General features: G+C 52.8%; 10 protein-coding genes across 10 annotated transcripts; 6 read left to right on the top strand and 4 right to left on the bottom strand.

Annotated features, from left to right (window-relative positions):
- Positions 1-911, top strand: GLOTRDRAFT_122614 (uncharacterized protein). Its single transcript, XM_007870717.1, has 3 exons — positions 1-304; positions 367-540; positions 600-911. Exons 1-3 carry the CDS (start codon positions 173-175, stop codon positions 741-743), a joined length of 450 nt encoding a protein of 149 aa, XP_007868908.1. The 5' UTR covers positions 1-172; the 3' UTR covers positions 744-911.
- Positions 912-972: 61 nt separating this feature from the next.
- Positions 973-2,951, bottom strand: GLOTRDRAFT_131850 (acid protease; the record flags this gene model as incomplete). The annotated part of the gene is made up of 7 exons (XM_007870716.1): positions 973-1,456; positions 1,511-1,672; positions 1,725-2,293; positions 2,342-2,361; positions 2,416-2,595; positions 2,651-2,681; positions 2,751-2,951. The coding sequence occupies 7 exons, from the start codon at positions 2,949-2,951 to the stop codon at positions 973-975; spliced, it is 1,647 nt and encodes a 548-aa protein (XP_007868907.1).
- Positions 2,952-4,036: 1,085 nt separating this feature from the next.
- GLOTRDRAFT_64313 (uncharacterized protein) lies at positions 4,037-5,343 on the bottom strand. The gene is made up of 3 exons (XM_007870715.1): positions 4,989-5,343; positions 4,744-4,933; positions 4,037-4,683 (listed from the first exon to the last, which is right to left on the bottom strand). Exons 1-3 carry the CDS (start codon positions 5,258-5,260, stop codon positions 4,276-4,278), a joined length of 870 nt encoding a protein of 289 aa, XP_007868906.1. The 5' UTR covers positions 5,261-5,343; the 3' UTR covers positions 4,037-4,275.
- Positions 5,344-6,939: 1,596 nt separating this feature from the next.
- Positions 6,940-8,796, top strand: GLOTRDRAFT_122612 (uncharacterized protein; the record flags this gene model as incomplete). Its single annotated transcript, XM_007870714.1, has 11 exons — positions 6,940-6,948; positions 7,009-7,038; positions 7,096-7,114; positions 7,195-7,432; positions 7,488-7,509; positions 7,556-7,634; positions 7,699-7,878; positions 7,926-8,013; positions 8,073-8,157; positions 8,212-8,244; positions 8,299-8,796. 11 exons carry the CDS (start codon positions 6,940-6,942, stop codon positions 8,620-8,622), a joined length of 1,107 nt encoding a protein of 368 aa, XP_007868905.1. The 3' UTR covers positions 8,623-8,796.
- Positions 8,797-11,320: 2,524 nt separating this feature from the next.
- On the top strand, positions 11,321-12,188 carry GLOTRDRAFT_140299 (uncharacterized protein; the record flags this gene model as incomplete). Its single annotated transcript, XM_007870713.1, has 4 exons — positions 11,321-11,480; positions 11,537-11,703; positions 11,760-11,902; positions 11,958-12,188. 4 exons carry the CDS (start codon positions 11,321-11,323, stop codon positions 12,049-12,051), a joined length of 564 nt encoding a protein of 187 aa, XP_007868904.1. The 3' UTR covers positions 12,052-12,188.
- Positions 12,189-13,125: 937 nt separating this feature from the next.
- Positions 13,126-15,474, bottom strand: GLOTRDRAFT_95490 (uncharacterized protein; the record flags this gene model as incomplete). The annotated part of the gene is made up of 8 exons (XM_007870712.1): positions 13,126-13,198; positions 13,253-13,637; positions 13,695-13,895; positions 13,979-14,021; positions 14,598-14,651; positions 14,824-14,979; positions 15,034-15,209; positions 15,264-15,474. 8 exons carry the CDS (start codon positions 15,472-15,474, stop codon positions 13,126-13,128), a joined length of 1,299 nt encoding a protein of 432 aa, XP_007868903.1.
- Positions 15,475-16,619: 1,145 nt separating this feature from the next.
- Positions 16,620-18,292, top strand: GLOTRDRAFT_64309 (uncharacterized protein; the record flags this gene model as incomplete). Its single annotated transcript, XM_007870711.1, has 7 exons — positions 16,620-16,698; positions 16,759-16,846; positions 16,896-17,193; positions 17,252-17,363; positions 17,475-17,903; positions 17,972-18,086; positions 18,145-18,292. Coding segments are annotated over exons 1-7 (1,242 nt in total), but the record flags the coding sequence as incomplete, so codon positions are not given.
- A 790-nt stretch (positions 18,293-19,082) lies between these two features.
- Positions 19,083-20,513, top strand: GLOTRDRAFT_95488 (uncharacterized protein; the record flags this gene model as incomplete). Its single annotated transcript, XM_007870710.1, has 2 exons — positions 19,083-20,419; positions 20,468-20,513. 2 exons carry the CDS (start codon positions 19,083-19,085, stop codon positions 20,511-20,513), a joined length of 1,383 nt encoding a protein of 460 aa, XP_007868901.1.
- Positions 20,514-20,592: 79 nt separating this feature from the next.
- GLOTRDRAFT_140297 (galactose oxidase) lies at positions 20,593-24,618 on the bottom strand. The gene is made up of 3 exons (XM_007870709.1): positions 24,375-24,618; positions 23,386-24,320; positions 20,593-23,329 (listed from the first exon to the last, which is right to left on the bottom strand). Exons 1-3 carry the CDS (start codon positions 24,461-24,463, stop codon positions 20,802-20,804), a joined length of 3,552 nt encoding a protein of 1,183 aa, XP_007868900.1. The 5' UTR covers positions 24,464-24,618; the 3' UTR covers positions 20,593-20,801.
- Positions 24,619-26,152: 1,534 nt separating this feature from the next.
- On the top strand, positions 26,153-26,476 carry GLOTRDRAFT_46582 (uncharacterized protein; the record flags this gene model as incomplete). The annotated part of the gene is made up of 2 exons (XM_007870491.1): positions 26,153-26,249; positions 26,313-26,476. The coding sequence occupies 2 exons, from the start codon at positions 26,153-26,155 to the stop codon at positions 26,474-26,476; spliced, it is 261 nt and encodes an 86-aa protein (XP_007868682.1).
- Between the last annotated feature and the right edge of the window lie 187 nt (positions 26,477-26,663).

The following is a 26,663-nucleotide window of genomic DNA, read 5'->3' as shown; positions in this document are numbered from 1 at the left end:
GGGCGCAGTCCTCATGAGGTGGCGAATACACTGCGGGCTAGCTTGCCCTAGGCATGGGGCTTACAGTATATAAGGAGCACGGATTATCTTTCATTCAGTATCCTCGACGTCCTCATCCACTCTCCATACCTTTTCAAAGACCTAGTCTTTCGTTCTATCCTCGAGTTCAGACATGAAGTTCTCCGTCGCAGCTGCCGTCTCCTCCGTCGCCGCGTTGGCAAGCGTTGCATCCGCTCAGTTCTGCCCTCAGGCCACCCAGTTCGGCACTCTCATTGTCTCGCCCACCAGCTTTGCTGCCCACGACGTACGTTGGAGGACACTCCTTTCTTTTCCGTCACATTCGCTAACGCTTGTGATTGCCAACAGACCGTCACGATCAACGCAGACTTCACCTGCGCCGTCCAGTACTTCGGCCACGTCCCCAAGTACACCGACTACTACTTGTCCGTGCCCGTGAACAACAACGGCCACGAGCCCGACATCCTCCTTGCCCACCACGAGCCCGCTGCGGGCACTCTGCACGAGAACTTCACGGTCGAGGTAAGAGTCTTCCCTCCTGCAGAGTCCCGTTGTCGGTTCTTAACCTAGTGCATTCTCAGATCCCAAGCGCCTACTACTTCTCTGGTGCCAGCTACGTCGTCACGCTGAAGAACACCTTCGCCTCGAACGGCCCCGACGGTACCCCGTACTACTCGGTCGGCGGCGTTGAGGCCCCCGTGACCATCACCTCCACCACGAACTAAGCGCATGGCCGGATGTTGGACTACTTCTGAGCTTCTACGGACGTTGAAGGACATTATAGTCTTATTCTACTTTTTTTCCCCGGATTCAGTATCTTCGCATAATAATGGCTCTGCCTTGACTCAATGCATGAATGTTCGTTCTGAAAACAAAAAGGAATGAGATTGTCCATGAAGATGCGTAGTCCGATTCAGAGGTGAAGTAATATGAAGTCGATATACAAATTCCTCCCTAATCACTGTAACGAGTGGAAAAGTCGCCTCCGCCCCTTCCTTCCTCCTTGTGCAGCGGCACAGGAGAGTAGCTAGGATTCACTGTACGCGCCTGCCCTCCCTGTCTCGCCCCCTTCCGAACGCAGAACATGATCCCTATTCCGCATAGTATGACCCCTAGAAGGAGGTTCCCTGCGAGCAAGCCCAGCACTACGGGACCATACTTATCGAGCTTATTGGAAAGAGCAGGCCACCCCGATGAGAAATGATCGGAAGAGGTAGCTGCCGCGTTCGAAAGCCTCTCATCGACGTTTCCGCTCGGCTGTGCCTCATTCTGGCTGGTTGCTTCTGGCCACTTCTTCAGCAGCTCACTTCTGGTACGTTGAAAGTCTTCCAGCGCCTCCTGCATGTTCGCTATCGTAGGTAGCAGCTGCACAAAGGGGTCGCCTAGCTTCAGGGAGTCCGCTACATCTGAAGTGTTTATGTAGTCGCCGAGGTTAAAACTGTATCAAAGTCATTAAGCGAGAGAGAACGGGTAATATAACAAGGGGACATACACGGAGTATACATTCTTCAGGAACGCATCGCCCAGAAGGATATCAAGGTCACCAAGAAGTCTTTGCGAGCCCACCGCGAAGGTACTGTAGCATTGAGCGGAGTCTGAGTCAGACGTGATGGAATAAGTATAGTCAAGTGGATGTAGATTAATCTCTTGTCCGCTGTCATTCAGAAGTCAGAGTGGAAACGTGACAGGTGGGATTGACGACAAACCCAAAGATGAAGGTAACGTTCGCAGAGGCCATGCAGGGCAGCCGGTAATTTTGATCCCCCTCCTGGTATACCGCACTGGGTATATCCGCGTAAAGGAAATCCAGCAACGGCTTCGTTGTGTATGCTAACGAAGTGCCTGTATCCAACAGCGCGAGAGCTTTATCCTTGGGTGTCGACTTCCCGGCCTTGGTATACGAATCGAATGCGAAAGACCTCCCGTTGACTTTCAAGCCATCGATGAGAACCTGCCACCTGGGCGATTCATCTGGGGTCTGAGGGAGAATGACAGGAAGGTTGGGCGTTTCGGAGACCTTCTCATACCCGTCCGCGTATTCGCAGATAGTGAACAACCCATTGCCAGTATTGTCCAAGTCGTCCCGCCGCCCGAGCAGAAAACTGATGAAGTTTGGTCCTGTCACATTCTGCTGGAAGATGTTGGATAACACACTCTTCCCCAGAGTATTGCCCCATGCCAGCGCAACTTGCGTTGCTACCTGAGAAAGGCCCTCGAAGGATACGCCCAGTATGCCGTTCATGCCCCCGGCAAAGAAGGTTTCGTCACCAGTCGACTGCACGACAGTCAAGAGCGGTGAAACAGTTGTGAAATAGGCACTCACATTCGCGACGTTCAGGAAAGCTGTATGGTATCAAACTGAGCCTTGGTTCAATTCATGTCCGTGGACATTCGCACCTTGTCCGTGGATAAAGTATGGACCAATCTCAACATCAGCGAAGTCGACGAACCCAGCGTCGCTCCCTGAGCCGTACGTGAGATCGACGAAAACGTTACTGTGGTTCGTCAATTGCGGTTGACGATCAGGCGCATACACCCATAAATCGGAGGATCCTGTGTCGAGCTGCACCACGAATTCTAAACATGCGATGGATTAAGTTACTGTATGTATAGGAGGGCCACTCTTTCCTACCTTCCCCACCCAACGTAATAGCGGTCGAGTACTAAGGGCACATGAAACAAACGTGAGCTAAATCCGTTCGCACCAACGGGAGAGGGGCAGGCACACTTACAGCGATATCCTCGGAATGCCCGCTGAAAGTGATATCTCCAACAGACTCGTTGAAGCCTGAAGTATTGCCCTTGTATGACACCCCAAAGCTATGCCCAGCCGAGGTGGACCGACGAGTCAACGGCAGCTTGAGGGCCTGCACAGCGTCATACTGCACGACGAGCAAGCTTAAGGGCATCAAGAACCACGAAAACCACTTCATCTTGGGAAGCTGACTGCAGAGGGGGGATTGTCCGGCACATCCTCGACAGGCGAGTTTTATACCTTGATACGGCCATCAGAGGCTCGGGGTAGCATACGACCACTGAACGCCCGGATTTGCCGAGAATACCGACGCCGCTCTGCGGCGTGCAGGAACCGCTGGGTTGATGCAGCTAAACCGATGCAGATATGGGTCCGTGGCTGAGGGGAGCGCGCACCGCCTGCAGAGGAGAGGGCACCGTGCATACCATGAGCACCCTGGTGTTTTTGAATGCCTCGTACTCGAGGACAACTGTTGGAGAGGGGATGTCCTCGCAGTAATTTTCTCCTTGATAGTTGAGGGGGTGTCACCTCGTCTGGCTTCATTTGACGTTATCTGTAGCTGAACCCTGAGGCAGCATGAGGAACACTTCAGAGTCAGTTATCCTTGCAACGACACGCGCCACGAACCTTGAGACACCGGATCCCGCCTGCCCATCGTGGAGGGGACTGCACAGGTACATCCATCGCGCTTCTCGGGCAGGAGCACCGGAAGGAGGACATCTCGGGCACATCTTGAGTTCGCCACATACAATTTGATATGTGTTCTTTTGAGACGTGGATAGGTATAAGGGCAGCGTCAGTACAGGGTTCTTGCTAGGAAGCTCATGGACTTACACCGACTCGGACTAGTGCATAGACAATCTAGCTGGTCCGCTCCGTCAACACCAAGGAACATTTGAGTTTGATCTCGCACTCAGGCTCCGCGGATACATGCTCAGGCTGGCCATTTCCTGCTGAGGTTGCGGCACGTCCGAAGTCGCAACACGAAACCGCCCTTTCGCACAGATTGACGATAGAATTTCGATAGACATTCGTATCGAGTCAATGCGGGCACGTCATGATGGTTACGACTCTACCACAACTCCGAGACTAGGTGTCCAATTGCAAAGGGAAATGAAGTCAAACGTTCGATATCTAAGGTACGAGAGCCGTCCGGGCCCGGCGGGTACTAGTAAAGAGACAACGTTAACAAGGTAAGCGCTACATCGAGTAGTAGCATTTGTTCTGTGAAGACGCCGCCCCGGTGTGGTTTCAAGAGCTAAGGCTGAAATGGCATAATTTAATGGAATTACAGAGCGTGAGCTCATAACGATACAACGGAACATTACGAAAGCTTCTACAGGTATATGGATACAAGATTATCGTAACACTTCGTGAATCCATCCATGGTCTACATTGAATGACCATTCATTCCGCTGTCACAGTCCAAGAGTATGGGGATAAGCTTTCCCTCCCAACATTCGTTTTGCTCGTGTCCGAGAGACAAGGGCGCAAAATCACCTTTAAGCGATATGACCATTGCCGCGGCCGTACGTCCCCTGGCCATACGTCGGCATGCCATACGTATCCTGGCTATTCCTCGCCGTCCCGCCTGCAGTGCTAACACTCCCCCGACCCCAAATCGTCGCCCCCTGGCCAGCCAAGCCGTTCTCGCGCATCAGGCGGTCGCGGCTGAGCTCGCCCTTGTGCATGCCCTTGCTCATGTACAAGTCGTACACGAACGTGAGGAGGTAGAACGTGTACCCGAAGGCGATTGTCCACTCGAGGACGGCGCCGACGTTGGTGGACTGGTAGAGCGCGATGGCGAAGGCGATCGCGAGGAGGATGAGCAGGCCTGCGATGAGCGCTTTTGCGAGGTAGGCGATTTTGAGTCGGCGGATTTCGGTGAAGTCTTTGGAGATCCAGCGAAACTGGATGCGGTGTGTTAGGTTCGTCCACAGGCAGAACATGAGTGGACCAATAGTACGTACCTCGATGATGGTGAAAATGGCGCTTAGACCCACGCCGACGATGAACACGAGTAGGAATACTCGGTGTAGGGATGTGAAGCGCTTTGTGTCGAAGATCGAAAGGAGAATAAGTCCGCATCCGCCGATAAATGAGCCGAGAATTGCGAGTATTGAGAAGACTTTCTCTCTCCTCCGCATATCAGCGATAAGCCTGGTAACCCCCGTCAGTTTTTGCAACGCAGCGCAAACGATGCGCATATACTCACCTCCCCGAGTGCCTCAGCCACCGCTCGCACACGAGACTCAAGAAAAACGACACCGCCGTGATACAGCACCCCACGACGAACAGCGGCTTCAAGATATCCGCTCCAATATCTGAAATGTAGGGTATCGACCCGTCTTCGGACACATAATGCGGCTTGCCCTGCGCTGCCCAGGTAACAATCATCGCAAGCAGCGTCCCGCACCATATGAACGCGCCGAACGCGGGTATCCAGACGTACGCCCAGTGGTGACGGCGATGGGAGAAGATGGCCATAGCAGAGGAGGGCGTCTATGGATAAAAGACCGGGATGAAATGAAATCTAGCGGACGAGCAGGGAGTGTATGCGTACTGTGGGGCATGGCTGGGCGAGGTGGACGAGGTTATACAGCCGGTGGGTTGACGTCACACCTGCGGACGGGCTGTCGGCCCCCGCTCCGGATACTGCATCGGGCGAGCCGGCGGCAGCGGTGGATACGGACTGGAGCTATTGCAAGCGCTCTCGTCCTTTGTTCCATCCATGACGATGCGGCGAAGGCGTTTGTAGGCTGCGCAGGCCAGTTTCTTACGTTGTGTTGAGGTCGTTGTAGGTGAGTCAGCGGCCTCTATATCCGTTTTGACAGATGTATGAACAGTTCGCGCTTTCGGAAGGCTGCAAGTCTTTTGTGGCTTTTTCTCTGTCCATGATCGCTCGACACGCAGTAATCGTTGACATAGCCCATTTCCTTCGTCTTATGAATCCGGCTTGTTGAAACTCCCAGTAGTGCCAGTGGAGAAGTCAATCACGGAAGGACTGCCTAATGCCACGAGTTGTGATTTTGCTCACGGCCTTGTGGCATGAGGCAATCCTCTATCTAGTATTCTTAATGGTGGCTTGAACTCTCAGCCCGGATGACGCGCCGCATAGTATTCATACAACTCATGGGTCCATAAACCACCAAGTCACATTGATAGCATCTTTGCTCTGTGGCGATAGTTCCCTCCAAGCAACCTCTGACAACTTGATATCGTTGTCGCTGCATCCATTGCATATATCGTCCATGATCGCGTATACCACGCTCGAATTATCACCTGTTGGGTGAGTGATCAATTGCAGTATAAACGCGACTGGCGAACAGTGTCCTGGGCTTACTCGTGACGCCAATCAATGATCCGCATTTGTGAGTTTGGAATTGGTCTCGCGAGAGGGAAGCTGGCGGCAGGCGTGATCCTAGTGCGCAGCCAGATAACCCTGGTTCGTACCAGGTAGCTAACGCAACGTATATAGTATGAATATCCCAGCCGACTGAACGAACAAAGCACTCTACCTGAGCCGACCGTGGACGCAGCCACGATGGATAGTGCTGCTAAGACCGATATGATAGTGTGGATGTAGAAGAACATGACGCAATGGACGTCTGGGAATACTTCTATTCGGGCCCTTATACAGTCCGCCGATTTATATCAGTCGAGCCTTTGAATGTCCCGCAAGGCAGAGACAAACATACTTGAGCAGATTGGCATCAATCGTCGCAGGCATCATCGTGTCGCGCCCGTACAGGGCGTACACCGCCACAGCACCTTCCACTATATTGCTTAACCCAAGGAGAAGCAAGTCTATCAGTCCCGGAGTTATCATCACTGCCCATCGTAAACGGCTGTGCCTGAGCCTCGGTTCTGGACTACGTACGTAGACACCTCGCGCACTTCACCGCACAAGTCGTGTGTGCACGCGTAGAATGTACCTGTTTTGCTCTCGCCTGCATCAGGCGAAGTCACCCTATGGAGATACCAACTAGTGGGACCCGGAGGTGTACAGGAACCACTGATGCCTAGTAACTTTCGGGATCACCGCTGTAGATGATAAGCTAATTTCCATCTTCCGTTCAAAAGGATGCAGGAGAGTCAAGCGCGAGGCCACCTTGGACTTTTCAACCTGAAGCTCATCAGTCTTCGATCGCAACAAGGCGTCGCACATGGGCCCCGTGAGTCTTTTACCACTCCTCTCGTCTCTATCTCACTGACAAGATGCGCCTGCATCGCAGTTTCAAAAGTTCCAATTCCTTGTGTTATGGGTAAGACCCTTAGAATAAATCCTCCTTTCGTCATGATATGAACGTCGGTCCAAACAGATCTCGAGTCTGCTCTATGGTGCGCGCTCTTTTTGCCGCTGTTTTTCAAGTCTGACCCAATTTGCACGTGACCAGGTTCCTATCTCGTGATATTCATAGGCGCTGTCTGCCTCCTCCTGTCGCGCACCCGCGAGCGTTGCGCCAGAGTCTTCCTCCTGACCGCCATCATTCTGCTGTGGGTCGCCATAACCGGCCAGACGATCATCTTCCTCCTGGACGACTTCCTCGCGTTCGAGATCCAGGCGGCGGGGACATCGGAGACAGAAGAAGGGCTGCGGGTGACGAATATCGCCAATATTCTTACCATTGTCGGGGACGCGTTCAGCGTTACTAGCTTGTGAGTCTGCATTTCCTCCGCTGTTTAGGGGAGATTGTACTTACAGTGCTGGTAGCGTTGTCGCAGATAGCATACTTGTAAGGCACCTGATTCGTCAGGATCCCGATTCTAACCATCAAGCAGCTCTGGCGTTGTTTCCTCCTCTACAATCGAAGCTGGAGGGTTGTCCTGTTCCCGGGGGCTATGCTGCTTGCCGTCTTTGGTACGTATCCTCCCTCCTAAAATCATTGGTCTCCGCTAAATAAACTGCACTCGTGATCATCCAGGCTCCGGAGTGACCATCATGGGTATCGACATCAAGCTGTATCTCATTAGGGCCGCTGCGAGTGCCGACGTGACAGGCCCGCCAGCGATATGGATGCGGTTGTCCGACGTACAGACGTATCTCAATATCGTCTACTACGCCGCATCCGTGTCCACCAATCTGTATGCAACGGGATTCATTGGTAGGTCGCGCGTTGGGGAGGGAAATTGTCTTGCTGACTTGCTACAGCGTTCCGTATATGGCGCGTCACTCGGGAGGTCAGAGATATCGTTGGGAATAGTCATGGCAAGAGATTCATAAGCGCAGCGCTTTTAATGTAAAAGGAATCCCTATACCTGTCGCGTACTTACTAACTATTTTGTTTGCTGTGTTCAGAGCGGAATCAGGCTTCATCTACTCAGCAGCACTCCTGCTCGCAATCATTGTACAACCTATGTTCAATTCATTACCAAATCTCACGGTACGCTCTATACCTCCGATGCTTGCGCCATCCCGCTGAATCAAAAGTCTCTAGCGCATCGTGGGCGTTGTCGTCTTCTATGCCTCGGTGCGTACTTCAGAGCTCTCTCAGCGGTCTCTGCATTCATCAGACATTGCATAGGGAATCGTACCTACATTGCTCGTCGCGCTCATCGGCATCCGCAAAACTATCGCGCCCACAAAGCCCTCGGTACCGACCCTTCTGACCATTCCTGCGACACTCATGAAGGAACACGAGGAGGACCCCACCGCGCTACCCGCGGAAATCCGAGGCACTTGGACGCCCGAGGAGAACGATTCGGCGAGCAGTTGGCTCAGACGCGACGGCTCGAATACGGCGCTCCAGGAGTCTTTGGCGGTGTACGTGAGTGCGAGCAGGAAACTCGATCCTGTACGGGTTAATTTCCATGGAGGGCCCCAGCGCCGATGGTCCGCGCATTACTAGACCAGAGGAGCGGGAAGATGCTTTCTTCTGGGCTGGACGCACGCGCTCCTCTCAATACATTGTATTTTATTCATTCGGTATGGAATGCGAAGTGAAAAGGCTTTGTCAAAGTCGCTCGCGTTACGGGTGTAGTGCATTTCGGTTGGCGTGTTCCAATTCAATCACCGTTACTGCTGAATCCCAGAGCTCCAGACCGCGGCCTTCGTGCAACAGGCACTTGGGACACGTACTCAGGTCAATTGCGTACTTGGACCGTTGAACTCCGTACCAAAGGGAACGGAAGGAACGGTTCGCCCTGGTGAGCGTATGGATGTTGAAGCACCGAAGCATGCTGGACTCATGCAGGTCATTGCGGATGACCCAGACTGTACCTCTATTGAACGAGATTTCAGTTGATCTATGCCTTCGCAAAGTTATGCTGCTGATCTGCTGGCGCCGGGTAGGAGACCCACCATACTAGACGCTTGAACACAGGCGACTGCAATGCTTTACTGCATCTTGTGGATCCAGTCCGGAAGACGAGGATAAGACGAGATGCTGTGCTTTGCGGGGCCTACCAGGGTTGAATACTCTGAGCTGAGTGTTCCTCCCGCTGCTGCCGCTTCCCTCCCCATTTCTCGGATTTTGGTTGCCAGAGTACCAACCGTGATGGCCATGAATGCTAAGCGTATCTCCTTGCCGTTACAGGTTCATCAACGCTGAAGGTCGTCGCAACGGACCTTTCCATATGGCTGGCGAAGACGCGCCCCTCAACATCGTTTACTGTCTCTATACCAGAGGAGTCATCGGGAGGTCTGGGTAATACGTCCGGGACTTGCCATAACGTGTGCCACACTGCCGGTATCAGCTGCATTTGCAGTTTGCTCTATTATGATGTTGGATGAACTAGGAAGTCCCATACGTCGGAAGGGATTGATCACAGCCCGACATTCGTGGCAGCGGCTCTCCTGATGTAGGTTGCTTTCCTATAGGTTTATCTATAGGCTGATCATTAACATTGTGTTCCGTCTGTCAAGAGCGAAACACGGGGGTATCTCACCACTGAACTCGAGGAAGGCTCAGGAATTTGAACATCCGAGGGAAAAAATACGGCGAGAAATTCGAAATGCACTCGAACACGGCAATGTAGGTGAGTTCCAGGAGACAATCCGACCCTGAACACGATGGCCTCTCTATGTAGAGGGTTCTCGTATGGCCCGGACCTTGCTAGACAAGAGGCGACAAATGCACTCTTCTCAATACACTGAAGCAGCTTAGTATAGCATGGTGCCATTGCAGGCATAGTACATGTCTGATGAGCCACTCCCTGTGGGTTTCCAAACCTTCCCTTTATAAGGAAGCCCTCGGCGGTGTACATGCATGAAAATCGTAAGACGGAAGTGCATTGATCTGGTGTGTGTGCATAGAGGTACTCGCAGATTCTACTTCTGTGAACGATGTTTGTCCTGAAACCAATTTTAGACGGGAAACCTGAACACATGTTCTGATTTCATTTTCTTATAACCAATACACCCATACGTCCCTCACTTCCCTCCAGGGCCGTGAGTAGATGTGAGTAGAGATGCCTTCGTGAGTCCCGACATATGCCATTCATCGCAATTACAGATTGCGGCGTATTGCTCGGTCATCCGAGTCCTCGACGTGTGAGAGAAACCGTACGCCCTCGTCTTGTGCAAATTTGCCAATCACCTGTACCTAGGGGTCGCAGTGCAAGGATCAGAGTACTGATGTGTCAAACGCCTGGAAGAACAGAAAACACGTTGTCTGTCGTTCTCGATACTGTATGTCTGTTCCACGGCGGAAATACAGGGGGCAAGAGCTTACACTTCCCCCCTACCCGTCCTCTACTGGCGATGCAGCTTCAGGAGGCAGCCCAAAATCCCGGAAAGGTTGTCGAAACAAAGATCTGAAACTGGCTCGCTGTTCAACCCTTTGCATGTCTTGGAGGGCCTGTAACGATGCCGTACGCTCACCCTGGGGATAGGATAGTTATCATGACGAGCATCTCGTGACCTTACAAAACTCATGTCAGTTTCATTGGTAAGTTATGAGACCTGGGTAATATTTGCAGACAGCACTGCATATCACCACAGCAATGCCTACGGTGTTATCCGCCTATGCTCGTGATATCTCAAATGTCATTCCAGATCCAGGATGACGTTGGCGGAATTCGAACAAGAGGCTTTATTATCACCTCCACAGCGTGCTCGCGACAACCGCGAACTTGGAAGCTGCGGAAGATAAAGCGCAGAAACGTCGCATGAACTCTCCAAAGCAGTTCGTCCTCCCGAATCACGGAGCTGCGAATTCTGCACGTCTGGGAGTCCGGAAAACCATGGTACCTCGTCCACATGAGTACAGAAAGGTTTATTGGGGAGCGTATAGTGAATTTGAAAGTCGGTAATACCATTGCATGAGGCTCGGTTCGAAGCTGTCATCTCAACAGTCACATTAGCTTCGCACGCCAGAACTGCAGAACCAAAGTACCTCCAATTGAAAAGTAGTGCTTCGCGGATTGGACGTGCATCGCCGTGGATGTCTATCCAATATTGAATCCGTTCCGTCTGGGAACGTCCCGATGAATAATGTGGCACCCTGACATCCAACATTAGCACCTAAAACACAGTCTGGGGTTCAATTGAACCCGTATAAAAAGCCGCCAGACAATGAGCCCCAGCTCATCACAAGATTGCCTACTATGAAGCTTACTCACATCGTATCCCTGGGTTTCGCTCTGGCCATAGGCGCCTCCAATGTTTTGGGCACGCCGTTGCCGAACGCCGCCGTGAAGCGCGACGCGATTACGTCTGCTCTGACCTCTTTGGAAGACGAGATCAGCTCTGTTCTAGGTGAAATCAGTAGGTTTCCATCAAGCTGAATATTGTCATATGCCCGTGATTGACGCACCATGCAGCAAACCTCGGTCAATCAGGCGGCGCTTCAGCGGACAACCTCGCTCCACTCATTGAGCAGATCATCTCCGAAATTACGTCCACTACGGCCGCGATCGATTCAGCGAGTAGCGGCAGCGGCATTGGCGACCTCGTACCTACTGCCGGTACACTGACTACAATAATCACCGTAATGGGTACCTTGTCGGTACGCCTGCGACTGTACTAACGACCGTCCATATGTAGAACATAGCTACATCGCTGCAAACGGTGCCGACGAGCGTCATCTCTGCGACCCCAAATACGTCGGGCCTTGGTTCAGCCCTGGGCAATCTACAGGACGAAGTGAATGACATCGTGCCAGGAGTAACCGCAGAGCTCGCTAGCGCGTGAGTGGACCGACACTCTTCCTTCCCGCTTGGTTGGGAATTTTTTTGCTTCTAGGTTGGACCCCATTTCTTCGATCCTCGATAGCTTGGGTCTCGGTGACCTGCTCAGCGTCTTGGGTCTTCTCACCGGCATCCTGGGAATTCTGTAGGGGAAGTCTTGACGCGGAGGTTAGGTGAGACGGCTTCCAACAGAAAGGCTCGCATTTCTTTGACGTAGTGGTGTGTACGGAGGACGCTGTGCTGAGATAGGGCACTGAACCTTTCGTCTTCGATTCTTTGGGCATTTTCCTTATCCGGATGTACAGTGTCGTCGGCGCTGGCTCGCATTTGCATGATTTTGAAAAACGTGGAAGAAAATCAACTCACAATAAACCCTGACAGTGCACCGCCCATGAAAAAGACGGGTACAGATATGTTTGTTCATCTTTGTTTGAGAAGCAAAGAAAGAGATCTGCCACGAGATGCTAAAAAGTAGTGAAAGTGTTGCAAATCGGTGGAACATAAAGACATTACAGGGCACGGCCAGCCAGGGCGAATCGTGGGGATAAGTACTCACTAGTACTGCGGCGAACGCATCCTGTCAGACCGTGATACTTAACCCCAGCGACCTTTCCATTGGCCATACTGAGTTTGTCCACAGGCACAACTACGTGAGCATGCAACTCGAGGGACTTGAATTTTCCCTAAGGACCTCTTTTACCTCTTTTCTGGCGTTTTTGCTTGACCGGCTATCAGAGAATGGGCTTGTTGGTGGAGTACTAGTACTACTAGTACGTATACGGCGAAGCCCCGGCTAACAGCCGTTTGCAGATCGATAGGCCGTCACTTCAGAAAGTCACATATAGTCGGAGTGTGTCGGACATGGTGCCAGGGACGTCCCAGAAATTAAACGAAGTCCAAGTGGTCTGATATTGGGGTCTTGGGGACTTGAATTTCCTTCTCCGACATGGTCCGACTGTAAATGATTTTCGAGAAATGGGCCCATCGAACTGCAAACGGCTGAAATGTTATTGCCCTGGTTTTCTCACGCATTCTTCGGTTGTGCTTAACGTTCCTGTCGTGTCAGAACTAAACATCTAAACATGCACTGTGTTCTTGTGGACGCGTCCGTATCCCCCCCCCCCCCCCCCCCCCCCGCGGACGTGAATTCCAACACTAATGGTTTTTGATTTACAGTATCGATCTATTCGATACAATACTAGCCGATACTCAAATTCAAACTGCTATAGGCCGAGGCTCATCAGAATCGAGTTCAAGAGGAGGTACGTCAATATGGTGACGACTCCACCGACAAGGCTAATGAGGTTTTAGTACCCAATTTACCTGTTCATTTGAATATAGGTAACGTACAATCCTACGATATCAGCGAGCAGGCCTGCGATGAAACTTCCGACCTGTTGCAGAAAAGTGCCGAGCGCGTCATCCATAGGCAGCAGCATGGCTTGCACGTCTGCCAATGCCATGTCAGTCTTGGTCAGTCCGTCCATCGTGAACGTGATGTCCTGAACAATCGAGGTGAATAGAGTGCTACCAAAAGCATGGAAATTACATGTATGCACACTGATGAGATTCCCCATCGTTGATGCAATGCCGTCCGTGTCATTGGTCGCTCGTTTGACGCGGACACTTGGGAGCCCGACCAGAGAAGAGCTGGCAGCATTGATGGCGGCAACGAGGTCGGCGATGACAGGTGTTACTGTGTCTACGGACGCATTTCCCTCATTGATGAGATCGGCTACACGAAGGTATGAAGATAAGATCATTTTACACGGAGCGTACAACGTCTACTTACTTATCTGATTTAGAATTGGACTTGTCGCCTGCTGCAAACTTGCCACAGCCGACTCCACTTCACTTATGGTGTCCCGCTTGATGACGGACTCGGATCCTCCTACGTCTCTTCTATCTTGAAACCCAAATCTTAGTCCCGTAGCGCCGGTTACGTGGAGCACAGATGCGAAGAATAGGGAGAGCAGCACAGGTATCCTCATGACTGACACGACAGGTTGAAGGGTAAGACGCGAAGATAACGTCTTTGCTTGGTCTCCCGTTATGAAGGCCTCCTGTCCGTCTTACCCCTGGCTAATTCCGGCTCAACACAAAGTGTGTCGTAGGAGACCTATCAAACAAGAGAAGAGTTAAGCTCTTCAAGATTGTCTTCAACTCGGCGCCGAGCTGGATGCCGTGCGAAGCTACAGAGCAATGCTTGCCTACTGTCTGTCGGTCAGGTCGTGTGGCATTCATAGTCCTGCTTCCCTGCCATGCGCCGGAGTACCGTCATGAGACTCATCCTCCTTCACTCCTGGAACCACATATAAGTCGTTCCGGACTGAGCCTTTGTCCACAACTCTAATTATGTTCCGTTGCCAGCGCGGTGTTTATAGTTTCATCCCATGTTCCAGGTTACCCACGGCGCGGGGCCTTCGGGTCCACTTGACATATGCGTATTACGATGACGGGAGCTCTATAAAGGCTAGTCTGCACACGGGTCCGCTAAGATCCGCGAGGGTGCGACATATGGTATGCATGCGGTCGGTGGCAACCCTTACCCTCCGGTAAGTGAATGAGCCACAATGTCCTCAGCGCAAAAGGACCGTAACATACATCGAGATAGTTATATGCGGAGGGTAGACACATGAATGTAGTCGAAGAAATTGAACAAATCCCGCTCCTCAGTTTCCTCATACTTACCCACCTGTTGCTCATAGATGAACCGTGTTTCGTGGATCATCGTGCCGTATGAGAACATCTTCGAAAATAGAGGTAAGCATAAATCAACAATCAATAGTTATGAATTGATTCACACTAGAGGCCCAGGATGCTCAAAAGGCCGTTGAGCAGGAGGAACGTCAATATGGTCACAACACCTCCCACAAGGCTGGTCAAGTCAGTATATACCTCCACATCCAATACGAACGCACAGAAACGTACAAGCCGACGATGTCCGCTAGTAATCCGGCAACGGCAGCTCCGAGGAATCCGAGGAACGGGGTGAGCGCCAAGTCGACGGGCTTCACCACCGCGGGGACGTTCGAGATGTTTGTCTGGGTCAGTCCGTCCATGGTGGTCGCGATATTCTGTGTATGGAAAATTGTCAGCGGCTCGTCTACGACTAACAAAGAGGCACGTACGTTGATGACGTCGGCCATGGACTTGGCCATGCTCTGGCTGGCGTCCACCGATGGGAAGAAAGTCTGGCCCTGGAATGGATTGACCTGAGACATAGCGCTTTCGATGGCGTTGACAAGATCCTGAATAAGAGGCTCAATATTTGACTGTGTGGCATTTCCCGAGTTCACGAGGGTAGCTGGACAAAGGAGTGAGCACATCGTTGAAATATTGTATGGATAACGTTCCGTACTGATCTCGGGGAGTATTTGACTGGCAGCCTGCTCGAGGCCCTGGACGGCAGCCTCGATCGCACTGAATGGATCGGTGGTCGTCTGCTTCGGGTAAAGGTAGGTCACATCGGGGACATCGCGTCCTTCTGCCTGGACGGACGGTACGGAGAAAGCGCTGGCTACGCCGATTGCGGTCACAGCAAACAGGGAAGCGATGAGGCGGAAGAGCATGTTGTATATATGTCAAAAATCCCCCAGTTGGCGAGATGTGCAAGCTGCTGGTTGTGTACGATTGAAGGACGTTATACCCCCCTTTATACCTTTTGACCATTGCAGCCTGTTATTGCGTGAAACTTTTTTCAGTGTTTCTAGGCTGGGTAGAAGCAGTTTCGGCGTGATACTTCATTTTCGTGGTTGGAAGACTTCGTACGACGATAAAAAGTCCTTTCGAAATAGCGCAATGCGGTCGGTGGTAACCTCGGGGCCGAGAGGCTGATTTACAAATTAGAATGGGCTGTACATTTGCAGCGTGGCCGAGTAATGCCTTCCCTCATCGTTCTACTCTCTTCCTCCTCGAACACCGTAAGTATTAGGGAAGTCATAGGTGAATCTGGATCTCCTGGTCTAGCCTACGCTTAATCCGCTAGTACAGACGTCGATGAGCCAGCTTCAGCCGGAGTTATGCTTCCCAAGAATCCCAATGAAACACAGGAAACGTATGTGAGAACCCGGAGGTGGAGTTCTCCGGAGGCAGTCGGCTCGGGTAGGTCAGACTGGCTCATAAGTGCATTTCGACTGTCAGACAATGGTCTCTCGCGTCATTTAGGAGGTCATGGCGTTCCGAATTCCATTAGGAACAGACACCCCATAGATTTGATGCCGTACAATCCGTGGAGTCGTGAGATGGTGGTTTCCGGGAAGTGCACTCTAACATTCAAGGATGACGCAGACTACAGCCTGAAGTGGTCTCATTTATGAGCATGGAAGAGTACAGCAGCAGTGGCAAGGCACAGATGCCACAATTCAGAATATTAATGCATCAGTACTTATGTGCTCTAATCTTGGGTTCAAACGTCCAAGGTGGAAAGCGCTGGTTTTTTCCGACCGGAAGGCACAACACGCGCCAACGTGTTGACTCCGTTAAAATTCACCAGAGTTGACCGTAGTAGGCACATTACCGGACGATATGGTACGCACTATTTTGCTAACCCCAAAGGCGTGGTCGTGATCGGGTTCGAAGACCGTGTACATGTACCGACAAGATGTGGCAGGCCAGCGCCACAATGAGCCCCTTTAATTAGTACAGCCACAGTCACGTGTATGTAATGAATCGATCCGAATCTGCGACGAAAGTTTACGCTTCAAGCTATCGGACGGTTTGGTATCGGTCTTCAACCTCAACGATGTCGACAAGTTGTGGAAACCCGAACGCGGAGAGCGATGCGCTCATGCCTCGTGAGCCCGAGTTGCATGCGGACATCGTTTCGCTTGCTTACAAGTCACAAATTTGTACAGGGAGACGGAAGTTTGACCGATCAAAGCTCTGTATTAAGTGCAAGATTAATCAAGGCAATATAGTGATCCGTCATGCTGTATATTGCAAGTACGCTCTAATTATTTTGGTACTAGCGCATCGTCTAATTCGATGGTAGGGACTGTTTCTTGCCCATGATGTACAATAAGATCAAGCGGACCATTGAACCGACAATCAACCCCACGCCAGAGGGTCCCCGCAAGAAAAATCTCAACCCGTCAGGGAACCTCGTCATAGCCTTCTCAGGGGGCCTCGGGTCCACAGTCCTTCTCGATGTCATTTATCGTGGTTATTTTTCTTCGCGACGACCTCGCGGAGAGACAAACACACTATCAGAAGGCAAAGATCCGAAGAAAGAAAGGGTGTGGAAGGAAGGCAAGGTCTGCTATGTTGAGGTTTGCGGGGCGTTTCACGGGGTACGTCTGCATCTCAGTGTGCCTGGGCGAACTGGACAGAACGTGATGCGTAGGGCAGATGCGCGACCGGACGGATGACGTGCGCCGCATCGTAGAGCGGTACGATGACCTTGAATTTGTGCCCTTACGCATCGAGGACGCGTTTGACGAGAGTTGGTGGGAAAGCGTAGGTGGCAAGCCGGCGAAGGGGCAGCTCGGTGTAGATGTCACCAATGAAGGTGAGAGCTACATATCTTGAATCCACGTGCGGTTCCATTCAATTGTGCATCCTCTCGAAACAGACTTGATACTATCGCCTTGCTCTAGGAACGGGACACCTCTGTCCGCTCTATGCAACTACCTATCCTCCCTCCCTGCTCCTACAGCTATTCCATCAACGCTTCAGACCCTAACCCGCCTTCTTCTCCTACATACTGCTCTATCGACCCACTCCTCTCACCTCGCCCTCGGCACTTGCCTCACGTCTCTCTCAATATCCCTTGTATCGCTGGTCGCCCAAGGCGGGGGTTTCAATCTCAAGGAGGAAGTGCAAGAGGAGTGGAGTCCAGATAGTTTGTCACGGTCGAAAGGTCGGAGCGTAAGGGTTGTGAGACCACTGAAGGATATTGTGATGAAGGAGTGCGCGATGTATGCATGGTGGAAGGGCCTGGAGATTGTGGGCCAAGAGACATGGCCAGGCGCGAGGCAAGGCATCAGCAGAATTACAAAAGGTGAGTAGAACTCAGAGACTCTGTATATGCGCTTTCTTGATATTACATGTGTACTCCGCGCTACGCAGATTTCATCATCGGCCTGGAGAAGGACTACCCCTCGACTGTGTCGACTATCGCGCGGACATGTGCGAAGCTGTCCCCGAAAGATCATGCCGTAGGGACATGCATACTATGTAACCGGTGCATCCGATCCTCCTCTGCGTAGTGCCCGTCATCTGACAGCTATCATTTGTATCAGGCCTGCTCAGCCCGGGGTTCAAGAGTGGAAAAATCGCATATCGATCCGGTCGCTGAGCACCGACCCTCCGGTTTCGTCGGAGAAGGCCTCACTCGCGCCTTATCTATGTTATGCCTGCCACACCACCTTGACAAGCAAGAGCAGCAAGGTGCAGCCGAAGCCGAGGTCATTTTCTGCGACAGATGCACCTGGTAACGGTGAAGTGCTTCCACCACAGTGGGTCCAGTCACGTTTGAATCTCCAGGATGACCACGATGAAGTGGTTCGGGGCAACGAGATGCGCCGGGACCAGATGGAGAGCGTATTGCGGGGCTTCCTCATCGACGCTGAGGAGTAGGGTCGGGGATGTCTCTGGCTTTGCCAATCGCCAACTACACTATCTATCTTTGCTCAGTCTATCAATAGTGCGTGTGTCTTGATTTGCATGCTATCAATAGGACAGACGCTATGCTAGCTCTAGTCCCAGCCTATCAAAGGAGCCTTCTCCTAGATTCGGGTTTACCGGTCGAGCGTTGGCTGCGCAAATAACCAACGAGCGCTTGCTTTTAGAGTGAATAAGGTTCAGTAGGGGACATCTCATCAGCGACGACACTGTGCATCGGCGGTATGCTCACGCCGCAGCGTCAGTGTCTGCTCATTATTGGTGCTGACTTGGTTTCAGAACCTCTTTACATGGGCGAAACACTCATTGAGCGCTCTTGCTGGTATAAATATGTCTTGCTTACACGCGGTGGTCTCTGCACGAGACAGACATCGTAGGCAGGCATAGGTATTTAAGGCCGTCCATACCAACAAATGCACGAAGCTAACCGCTTGTACGCCCGAAGGTATCCACCCGTTATACATCTCGTGTAATAGATGTCAGTCTGTCAGTATGCCCAGTCACTCCTCAATACTTCACTGATCGAATCTCTGGATTATAGCTCAGGTGCCAAAATATGTACCTTGGTATGCTCCACACCCAGCTTCGTCCTGGTTCCGTACCTGTCGAGGCTGTAAGGGCACGGATTAAAGATCCTGCTGATATCCTCCCACTTGAAACCCTGACCGGTATATGGAAGATGGTCGTTGCTGATGAAGCCGAGAGTTGCCAAAGACAGCTTACCTTTCCATTCACTGCATCTTGGGTCTCGCATCACTGGAGGAACGTGGCCTTGACGACGCCTACCATATGGAGCAGCGTATACATCGACCGGTACTCCAAGCTGGAACCTACTAAGGCTCAGCTTACGCGGTCCGGAAAGTGCCTGCTGGACTTGGTCATCTATTTCGTGTCAACGCCAGATGAGGGCGTCGAGACCGTCATTGCTTGTGAGCCTGCAATGCGAGACTTCATGGACACCGTTTCAGCCCATGCCGACCGTTGGCGTTCACTCCAGCTTACAATCTACGGCGCCCGAGCGCATCATGGTATACTCCCAATAGAGAGCGCATTGACGCGGCTCCGGACGTTGGCCGCTCCTGAGCTCACAGATTTCTCTTTTACCCCTTGCTTCGAGTATCCGCGGAGCGCACCACTTTTAACCGGCGGGACGCCACGCCTCTCGCGCCTACGATTGGACGGAGTGGATCTGAAAGGGTTGAACAATCTTTTCCCCCACTTAACCTCCCTCAACATCGTGGACGTGCCTGCCGCTCGAAGGCCATCCCTAGAGGAGTTCGTTGCTCTACTTGAAGCATGCTCCAAGCTTGAATGTCTCACCATAGATGGGCCATGCTTCCGACTGGTGCGCGAAGCACGGGATCCATGCCTCAGTGCTACATTGCCATCACTCCTCTCATTGTCTTTATCATTTTCCGACGAATTTTGGGACAGGGCGGCAGAGGAAGGCAGCGTAGTGGCCACGCTGTTCGGCACCATATCAGCTCCTCTACTTCAAACCCTTGTCTTCGGAAAGCTCAGTCACTTGGGTGCGGAAGCAGTTGTTCGTGCTATCACAGTCACCAGTTGTGGCGGTTCTCCCAAGTTTCCTGAGCTGAGCAGGCTATGTCTTTATGACGTCTGCTTGGTCGATCCTTATCAAGAACGGGATCTCAGTCTACCATTCCTCTTATGCTTCCCCTTCGCCAGTACTCTCGAGCTGTCTGGAGGAGATAGCCGAGCGATTCTTGGATGTCTAGCATCGGAGGAGTGGGCTAGCTGTCATGAGCCCATAAGACCAGGCTTCCGTCTCAAGACGCTAGTCTGCCCTGATATCTCATGTTCATGCGATGAAGGGGTTCTTAGCCGGTTCATCTTGGGCCGACAAGCCATCGGTCATTCTATTGCCAAATTGTGCGTAGATTGGACTGACTTCTGTGCGATGGACGTGATAACTCGCAGGTGGCTTTGTGGACAGGTGGAAGTGGTCTTCGACTTCTTTACCTAATCAAGGGTTTCGCTCTTCCTAGGACTAGCAAGTTGCGAGGTCTTACTCTCGGCCAATGTTCTTTCAAATGACGTCTTGTTTTCCACTTTACTGATTCACTGTTTTCATTGAATTCATACATCTTACGGGAATACAAACTGTACGCAATGGTCCCAAAAGATTACAACGTGGGGTACTAAGTAGAACAACGGTCATTAGACTCGTGAAATCAAGCAAATAAACATAACAGTTTCGTAAAATACAGTCCATTTATCCCACAGACTCTATCACCCAAGATTGATATAGCTGTCATGCGTCAGACGAGGATCCTTGACTCGACTGACGATCATCAGGGTTTGCAACAAAGAGGGATGGCCTCTGCACAAGTCCATAATTTACAGTTATATGTCGCCCGCGCGGCCTTTCTTCTCGTTTTCGGGTATTTCGCGGGGGTGGGCTTGTTGGCGACTCGGCGTCTTGTGAGTTGCGCCGCTCGAGTTCTTGCACTCTGCTGGAAACGAGAGGTCCAGACAACCGCCGTCCGCTACTCCGAGCGGTTGACCCAGACGAATCAGTGGATGGAGTTTCCGGAAGGGATTTCTCAAACTCTGGCGTCATTTCTTCAGGTGAGAGTACGGTTGGAGCACTATGCCCTATTGTCGCTGCTGCGGTCGAGACGGGCGGTGACAGAACGGGCGGCGAATATGCGAAACGGTCGTCGAACGGCGACTCAGGCGTACGCGCAGGCGTATGTCCAGCGGCAGCCATAACTGATGAGGACCTCCTCAAGCTGGGCAAATGATTGGATTCCGTAGCATGGCTGAGTGTAGCCCGCGCCGACGTAGATAACGGCGGACTCGTCGCCGCTTCGCTGCTGTGGCCATGACCGAGGGTAGCTTTAGCAGATCCAGACAACGGAGGACTCGACATGTTCGAGCTGGTCCCGCCACCCATATGGCTGGTGACAGCGCGAGCCGAGAGAGACAAAGATCGCGAGGGTATAGACCAACCACCAGAATGCCGCCAGCTTTCTCGCCAACTTTCCGAGCTGGACTCACGGTCATGACCCATTGTCGCCCGAGCACTTGTGGAGGGGGCAGACGAAAACGGCGGCGTGGACCGAGTAGTCTCAGTCACAGGACTGACCTGACTCTCAGAAGTCGTACCGCTAGGACTGGTAACGTGGGAACCGATCCTCTGCACCACATCTACCGTCGCAGCCATCCTCTCTAGCGCCTCGGAGTCAGCCGTCTTCGCCGTCTGTAACGACGACATCGACCGGGCGTGCTGGGAAGAATACGTGAGATTGTGACCTCTCCTATTCTTCAACGACTCAGGCGACTCAGGCGACTTGGAAACCGACTGCGGAGATTCCTCAATGGTAACCAGACGCGGAGGCGGTTGTGGATCCCGGAACTCAAGGGGAGCACGGCTCGATTTGCTGGGGTCGCTATGTCTCCGGTCAAGGAAGGACGTCTTCGCAAACCGCGCCCACCAACTATCTGACCTACGAAGCGGCTCTGACGGACGAGGATTGGCGTCTATCATCGAAATCGTCCTTGGCGGGGGTGAACGAGGAGTGTATTCTTGAGACGAAAGGGAAGATCGACCGAGCGTGGTATATGGGGACGCCACCGCGCCCTCCTGGGAATGCGACGATAGCGAATTAGACATGCTCGTACGCGAAGTTACTTCAGTAACCGGTGACAGGGAATGGCCAGCAGCGAAACGTTTTGGCACCACTGTTTGCAACGACAAATTCGGCGGCCGGCTGAGCAAAGTGCTTTCCTCCTTCTCGTCTTGGCCCTCATCTGAAGCGACGTCGTGGTGACCTTCGCTCCCGCCGTCTTCAAACGGATCATGGTAAGAAGTATACGACCAGACACTAGTCGTTGACGGCTGCCGACTGGCCCGCGGGCGTGTCGGCACAGGGTCGCCCGCACGCATGAGTGAAGTTTCGGAGAACGGCTCGTACAAAAGCTGGTCCTTCTCGTACCACGCCGTGGTAGCCTTGGAGCTGCCACTTGCCTCTCTCGACGAACCCGCTCTCGCACCGGCGGCATCAAACATCGCACCTCCCAGCGAGCGCAGTGAAGCCCATGAGCCCTGGAACAGCCCGCCCAGCTTCGGCCGCTCGGCCCATCCGGACTGGAAGGTCGCCGTACTGGTAGAACTCGGCTGCCTACCCCAGTTGTAGAGGGATATTCGCCCAAAGTCGCGGGTATCTTCGTCGGCAAGCATGTCCCTCCTCTCGGCGGCGCTGTGCGCAACCAGCCCTGTGCTCCGCCCGAACCTTACCAAAGCCTTCTTACCGCCGGCTAACCAGCCCGCACTTGCTCCTGCAGTGCTATCTACCATGCGAGCGGGCAGAATCCTACCGCCTTCCAGATGTGCACTCTCCTCATCGTCACCTCCATCTCCACCAATCAAATGGAACGCATCTCCTGTCTGCTGTCTATGTCTTCGGACATAATACGCAGCTACCGCGCCAGCAGCCAGTAACCCGAGTGCACCAAACAGCGTACCCAGGACAATCGGCAGCGTACGGCTCGAAGAAGAGTCCTGTCCGTCTTGTGTCTGGCCGTCACCTCCTCCTCCAGATCCCGACTGGGTGGGCTGCCCGGGGTACCCCGAACGCGTGCCAGTTCCTGTAGGAGATTGCCCGGGGGGATAAGTCGATCCAGTAGGGGATCCGCCGCCCGCTGTCCCAGTCTGCGTCGCAGGAGGCAACGTCGAGGCGGTATACGTAGGTATCGGGGTATAACTCGGTTGCCATGCGCTATAGGAGATGTCGTATACTTGCAGGGCTGCGGGAGCGGGACCATTGGATCCAAAACCTGCACCGCGCACGTTTAGCAATTATGGTGATCATGGTCATCCCACTGAGACTTACCGAAGCCGAAGACCACTTCAGAGCCCATGGCTATCGCAAAATGGTCTTTACGTGGGCCAAGCTGGGATAACTGGGAGAGGGAACTCCAACTAGCAGGATTCTGACTCGTGTCGAGGATCCATCCATCACTATACGTGGTCTGCAGCGTGGCATCTCCTCCACCATGAATGAGGACCCGATCGCCATCTAGCTTGACTGCTGCAAAACCCCGTCGCGGGGTGGGTAAGTTCGACGCTGACACCGAGAAGCTATACCATTCTGCATCGGACCGAGTGGTATCCAAGGCCCATATGCGGTTGAACGGGACAAGCGAGGATCCGGACGGAGAGTAACCACCTAGTACCAGAAGGGTTCCGTTCGAAAGCACCACAGACGCATGTCCATACAAATCCGGGGGACCATTGGATGTTGGTAGTTGTGTAAACGAGGGGCCGCTAGGGTCAAATACATAGTGATCAGAGAACGCACTACCAGAGCCATCCGCTTTCTCTCCGCCAATGATATACACCTTCCCTCCAGATGAAGATGCTGAGAGATATATGCGGCGTGTAGGCTCGCTCGCCCAGGAGTTGGACTCGGATGTCCACGAAGGCTCTAAGCGATTGTACACATTCAACAGATACGCCGAGTCGGCTTGGTCGACCTGGACCGTTTGCGAGTTCGGTCCTGGGACTCCGCCAAACAGGAGGAGGTCATTTGAGTCGAATGCGGACAGTGTGTGCCAAGCTACAGCAGGCCCTTGGGGCGCGGAGGAATTGGATGAACCGCCGACATATTGCCATGGAGGCGACGAGGGGTCGAATGAGGAAGATAGTGATAGGAAGAGTAGATCATTGTCCACAGGGGCGGAGGTATACGAGTATTCATTGTACGGGTCTGTTCGGCCTCCGTGTACGAACAGGACATCGTTTACAAGTGCGACAGCTTGTCCCCATCTTCGTATCCGATCAGTCAGGCTATGGTTCCTGTTCTATTAAGTGGATACTCACCTAGGAACAGCTGTGTAATCCGCAGAAACGTGGTCGCAAACGAGGGAAAGGACGAGTAGCGTGGATAGTACAGATCGTGTTTGTAGCATTTGTTAGGGAGCGTCAGACAGCCAGGGATGTCTTTCTTGGAAGCTCAAACGAGAATGGGATACATGGAAGGTAATCGTTACGGACGGTCGTCAAAAGTCGTAGCACGTCAGGTCAACCTGGATTGCTTCACGGATGTGGAGTCCAATGGAGTAGTGGCACCCACAACCAGTAGGCGCAGTATCGTGAGAAGTCTCGGTACGAGAGGCCGATCTAGACCGACACAGCTTAGGTAGAACCGTCGGTACTGGGTAACATACTGGCAGAGGCAGCTACATCTTGGACCTACGTTTTAGGGCCCGTTCGGATCGTTGGTTAAGCCTCGGCTTACCCGCCAAAAATGAAGCCAATGGCTAGGTGTTGGCTTCGGATCACAAGGCGAAGCTAAGGGGGTGTTCAGGAACGTTCTACTTAGCCCCAGCTTTCCCGTCACCTTTTGTCACTCTCCGTGCATACTATAGTGATGGGAATGTGTGACTATTTGTGACATTCTCGCGCCACCTCGCTTCGAGCACCTCCGGCTTCGGCCTCATGAAGCTTAACCAACGCCAAACCAAGGCTTAACCAACGATCCGAACGGGCCCTTAGTGTGTCTTCATGCCTCAGGCCTCAGGAGTGGCGCGTCGTCTGGAAGGCGATATATGCGCAAAATTTCGGTTTCGGCACATCAGTTGATTTGCTTTTGCGGGAGGAAGATCAGACCTGACTTACCTCCCGAAACTCATATTCTCTCACCTAGCAGTCGAGTGCACTACGACATGCAGGACCTGCACGTACAGATGCGGGAGCCCGGGGGTACATATCCCCCGTGTTGCGGCAGTTCTGTCGCAGAGGGCTCGCGGGCTCACTGCGTCTGGATCGAGTCCGACGACGAGGTTGGGTGAAGAGGGGAGGTGGTGGGGAAAGTCAACCGCAGAACGTCGAGTTGTGGCCTTCCTACCGTCCTTTTACACCCGTCCTCGGACAGTGCACAAGCAGGGCAAAACAATCTTGACATATGTCAGGAGTGCCGTATCGGGAAACTGCCTTTCCATATCAGGTACTGGGAAGCCGTGATGACGTCGTCCCGACATGTCCTTTGGTGACGTGTTTATCTCCGTTGCTTTGCCAGGGAACAGAAGGCGCTGCCACGATCCGGAACACCTCGTACAAGCTCCCGCTTCAAAGCCTTCGTTGCATGACGAACCGCTGCTTGGAACTTATTGCTGCGGTCTTTGCACCGTGACTTACAGCATCTCTAAGAAAGGATCCTGCTACGCATGGACGTGGTAGATTTCACCAAGACTTCACTCCACAACTTATCTAGAAGCGCGCGGTTCGATCTACGACAGCGTACCCTTATAATTCTATGCATGGACCACCACAGGTGGTCCCACCGCAGCAAGTACCATATTCTTAGCGGGGAAACGCTGTGTCTTCTGCGCTTACCTCGGGGATCGGACACTTACGGGCGCTAAAACGTCTCTTATGGGTCTTCTCAATACATTGAGAGCTGTGAAGACGCCGGTAGCTCCTTCACGCCTCGAGTAGTCGATGCACGAAACTCCCCTCGGTTTCGTCATATGACGCTGCGGACGGAACCGCTATGGCGTGTCCAAGTCTATATAAACCGGGGCTCTCCTTCGAATCCTCACAACGCCTCTCTCACTCTTACCACCACCCACCAGAGCCCAAATCCAATCCTAGACAACATGCGCTTCTACACCGTCGCTCTCCCGTTGCTCGCTGCCATGGCTTCAATCCCCTCCACCATTGCCGGGCCCATCGCCTACGGCATCTGTCAGACCGGTCCGTATGCTCTCTCACCGTGTATTCCTGGATGACAAACGGCTCGGGTGCCTACGCATGCAGGATGCAACGCCCTCGCTGTCGCCTGCTACGCCGGTGCCGGATTCACATTCGGGACCGTCGTAGCAGCCCCCGCGGCCCCCGCTGCAGTCCTTGCTTGTAACGCAGCTCTGGGAACTTCTTCAGCGGCTTGTGCCACGACTGCGCTTATCGCGCCCATTCCGTGAGGTAGGTGTACTATGAGCTGACGCTTCGCCATCTCTGACCTTAGTGAACGGAAGGTGGCTTGACCTCACGAGCGCCCTTTATTTGCGCTTGGCTTCCCTGCTGGCTTTCTTGATGTGCTCGTAGTATGTGATGTACAGCTTTGTTCAAGTATCTGAGTGTCGCTCTCTCCTGCAATGTGCATTTTTA

This window comes from Gloeophyllum trabeum (assembly GCF_000344685.1).
Source record: "Gloeophyllum trabeum ATCC 11539 unplaced genomic scaffold GLOTRscaffold_00012, whole genome shotgun sequence".
In the NCBI taxonomy this organism is placed as follows: Eukaryota; Fungi; Basidiomycota; class Agaricomycetes; order Gloeophyllales; family Gloeophyllaceae; genus Gloeophyllum; species Gloeophyllum trabeum.
The sequence above is the reverse complement of the archived record's forward strand: the minus strand, read 5'-3'. Positions and strand labels throughout refer to the sequence as shown.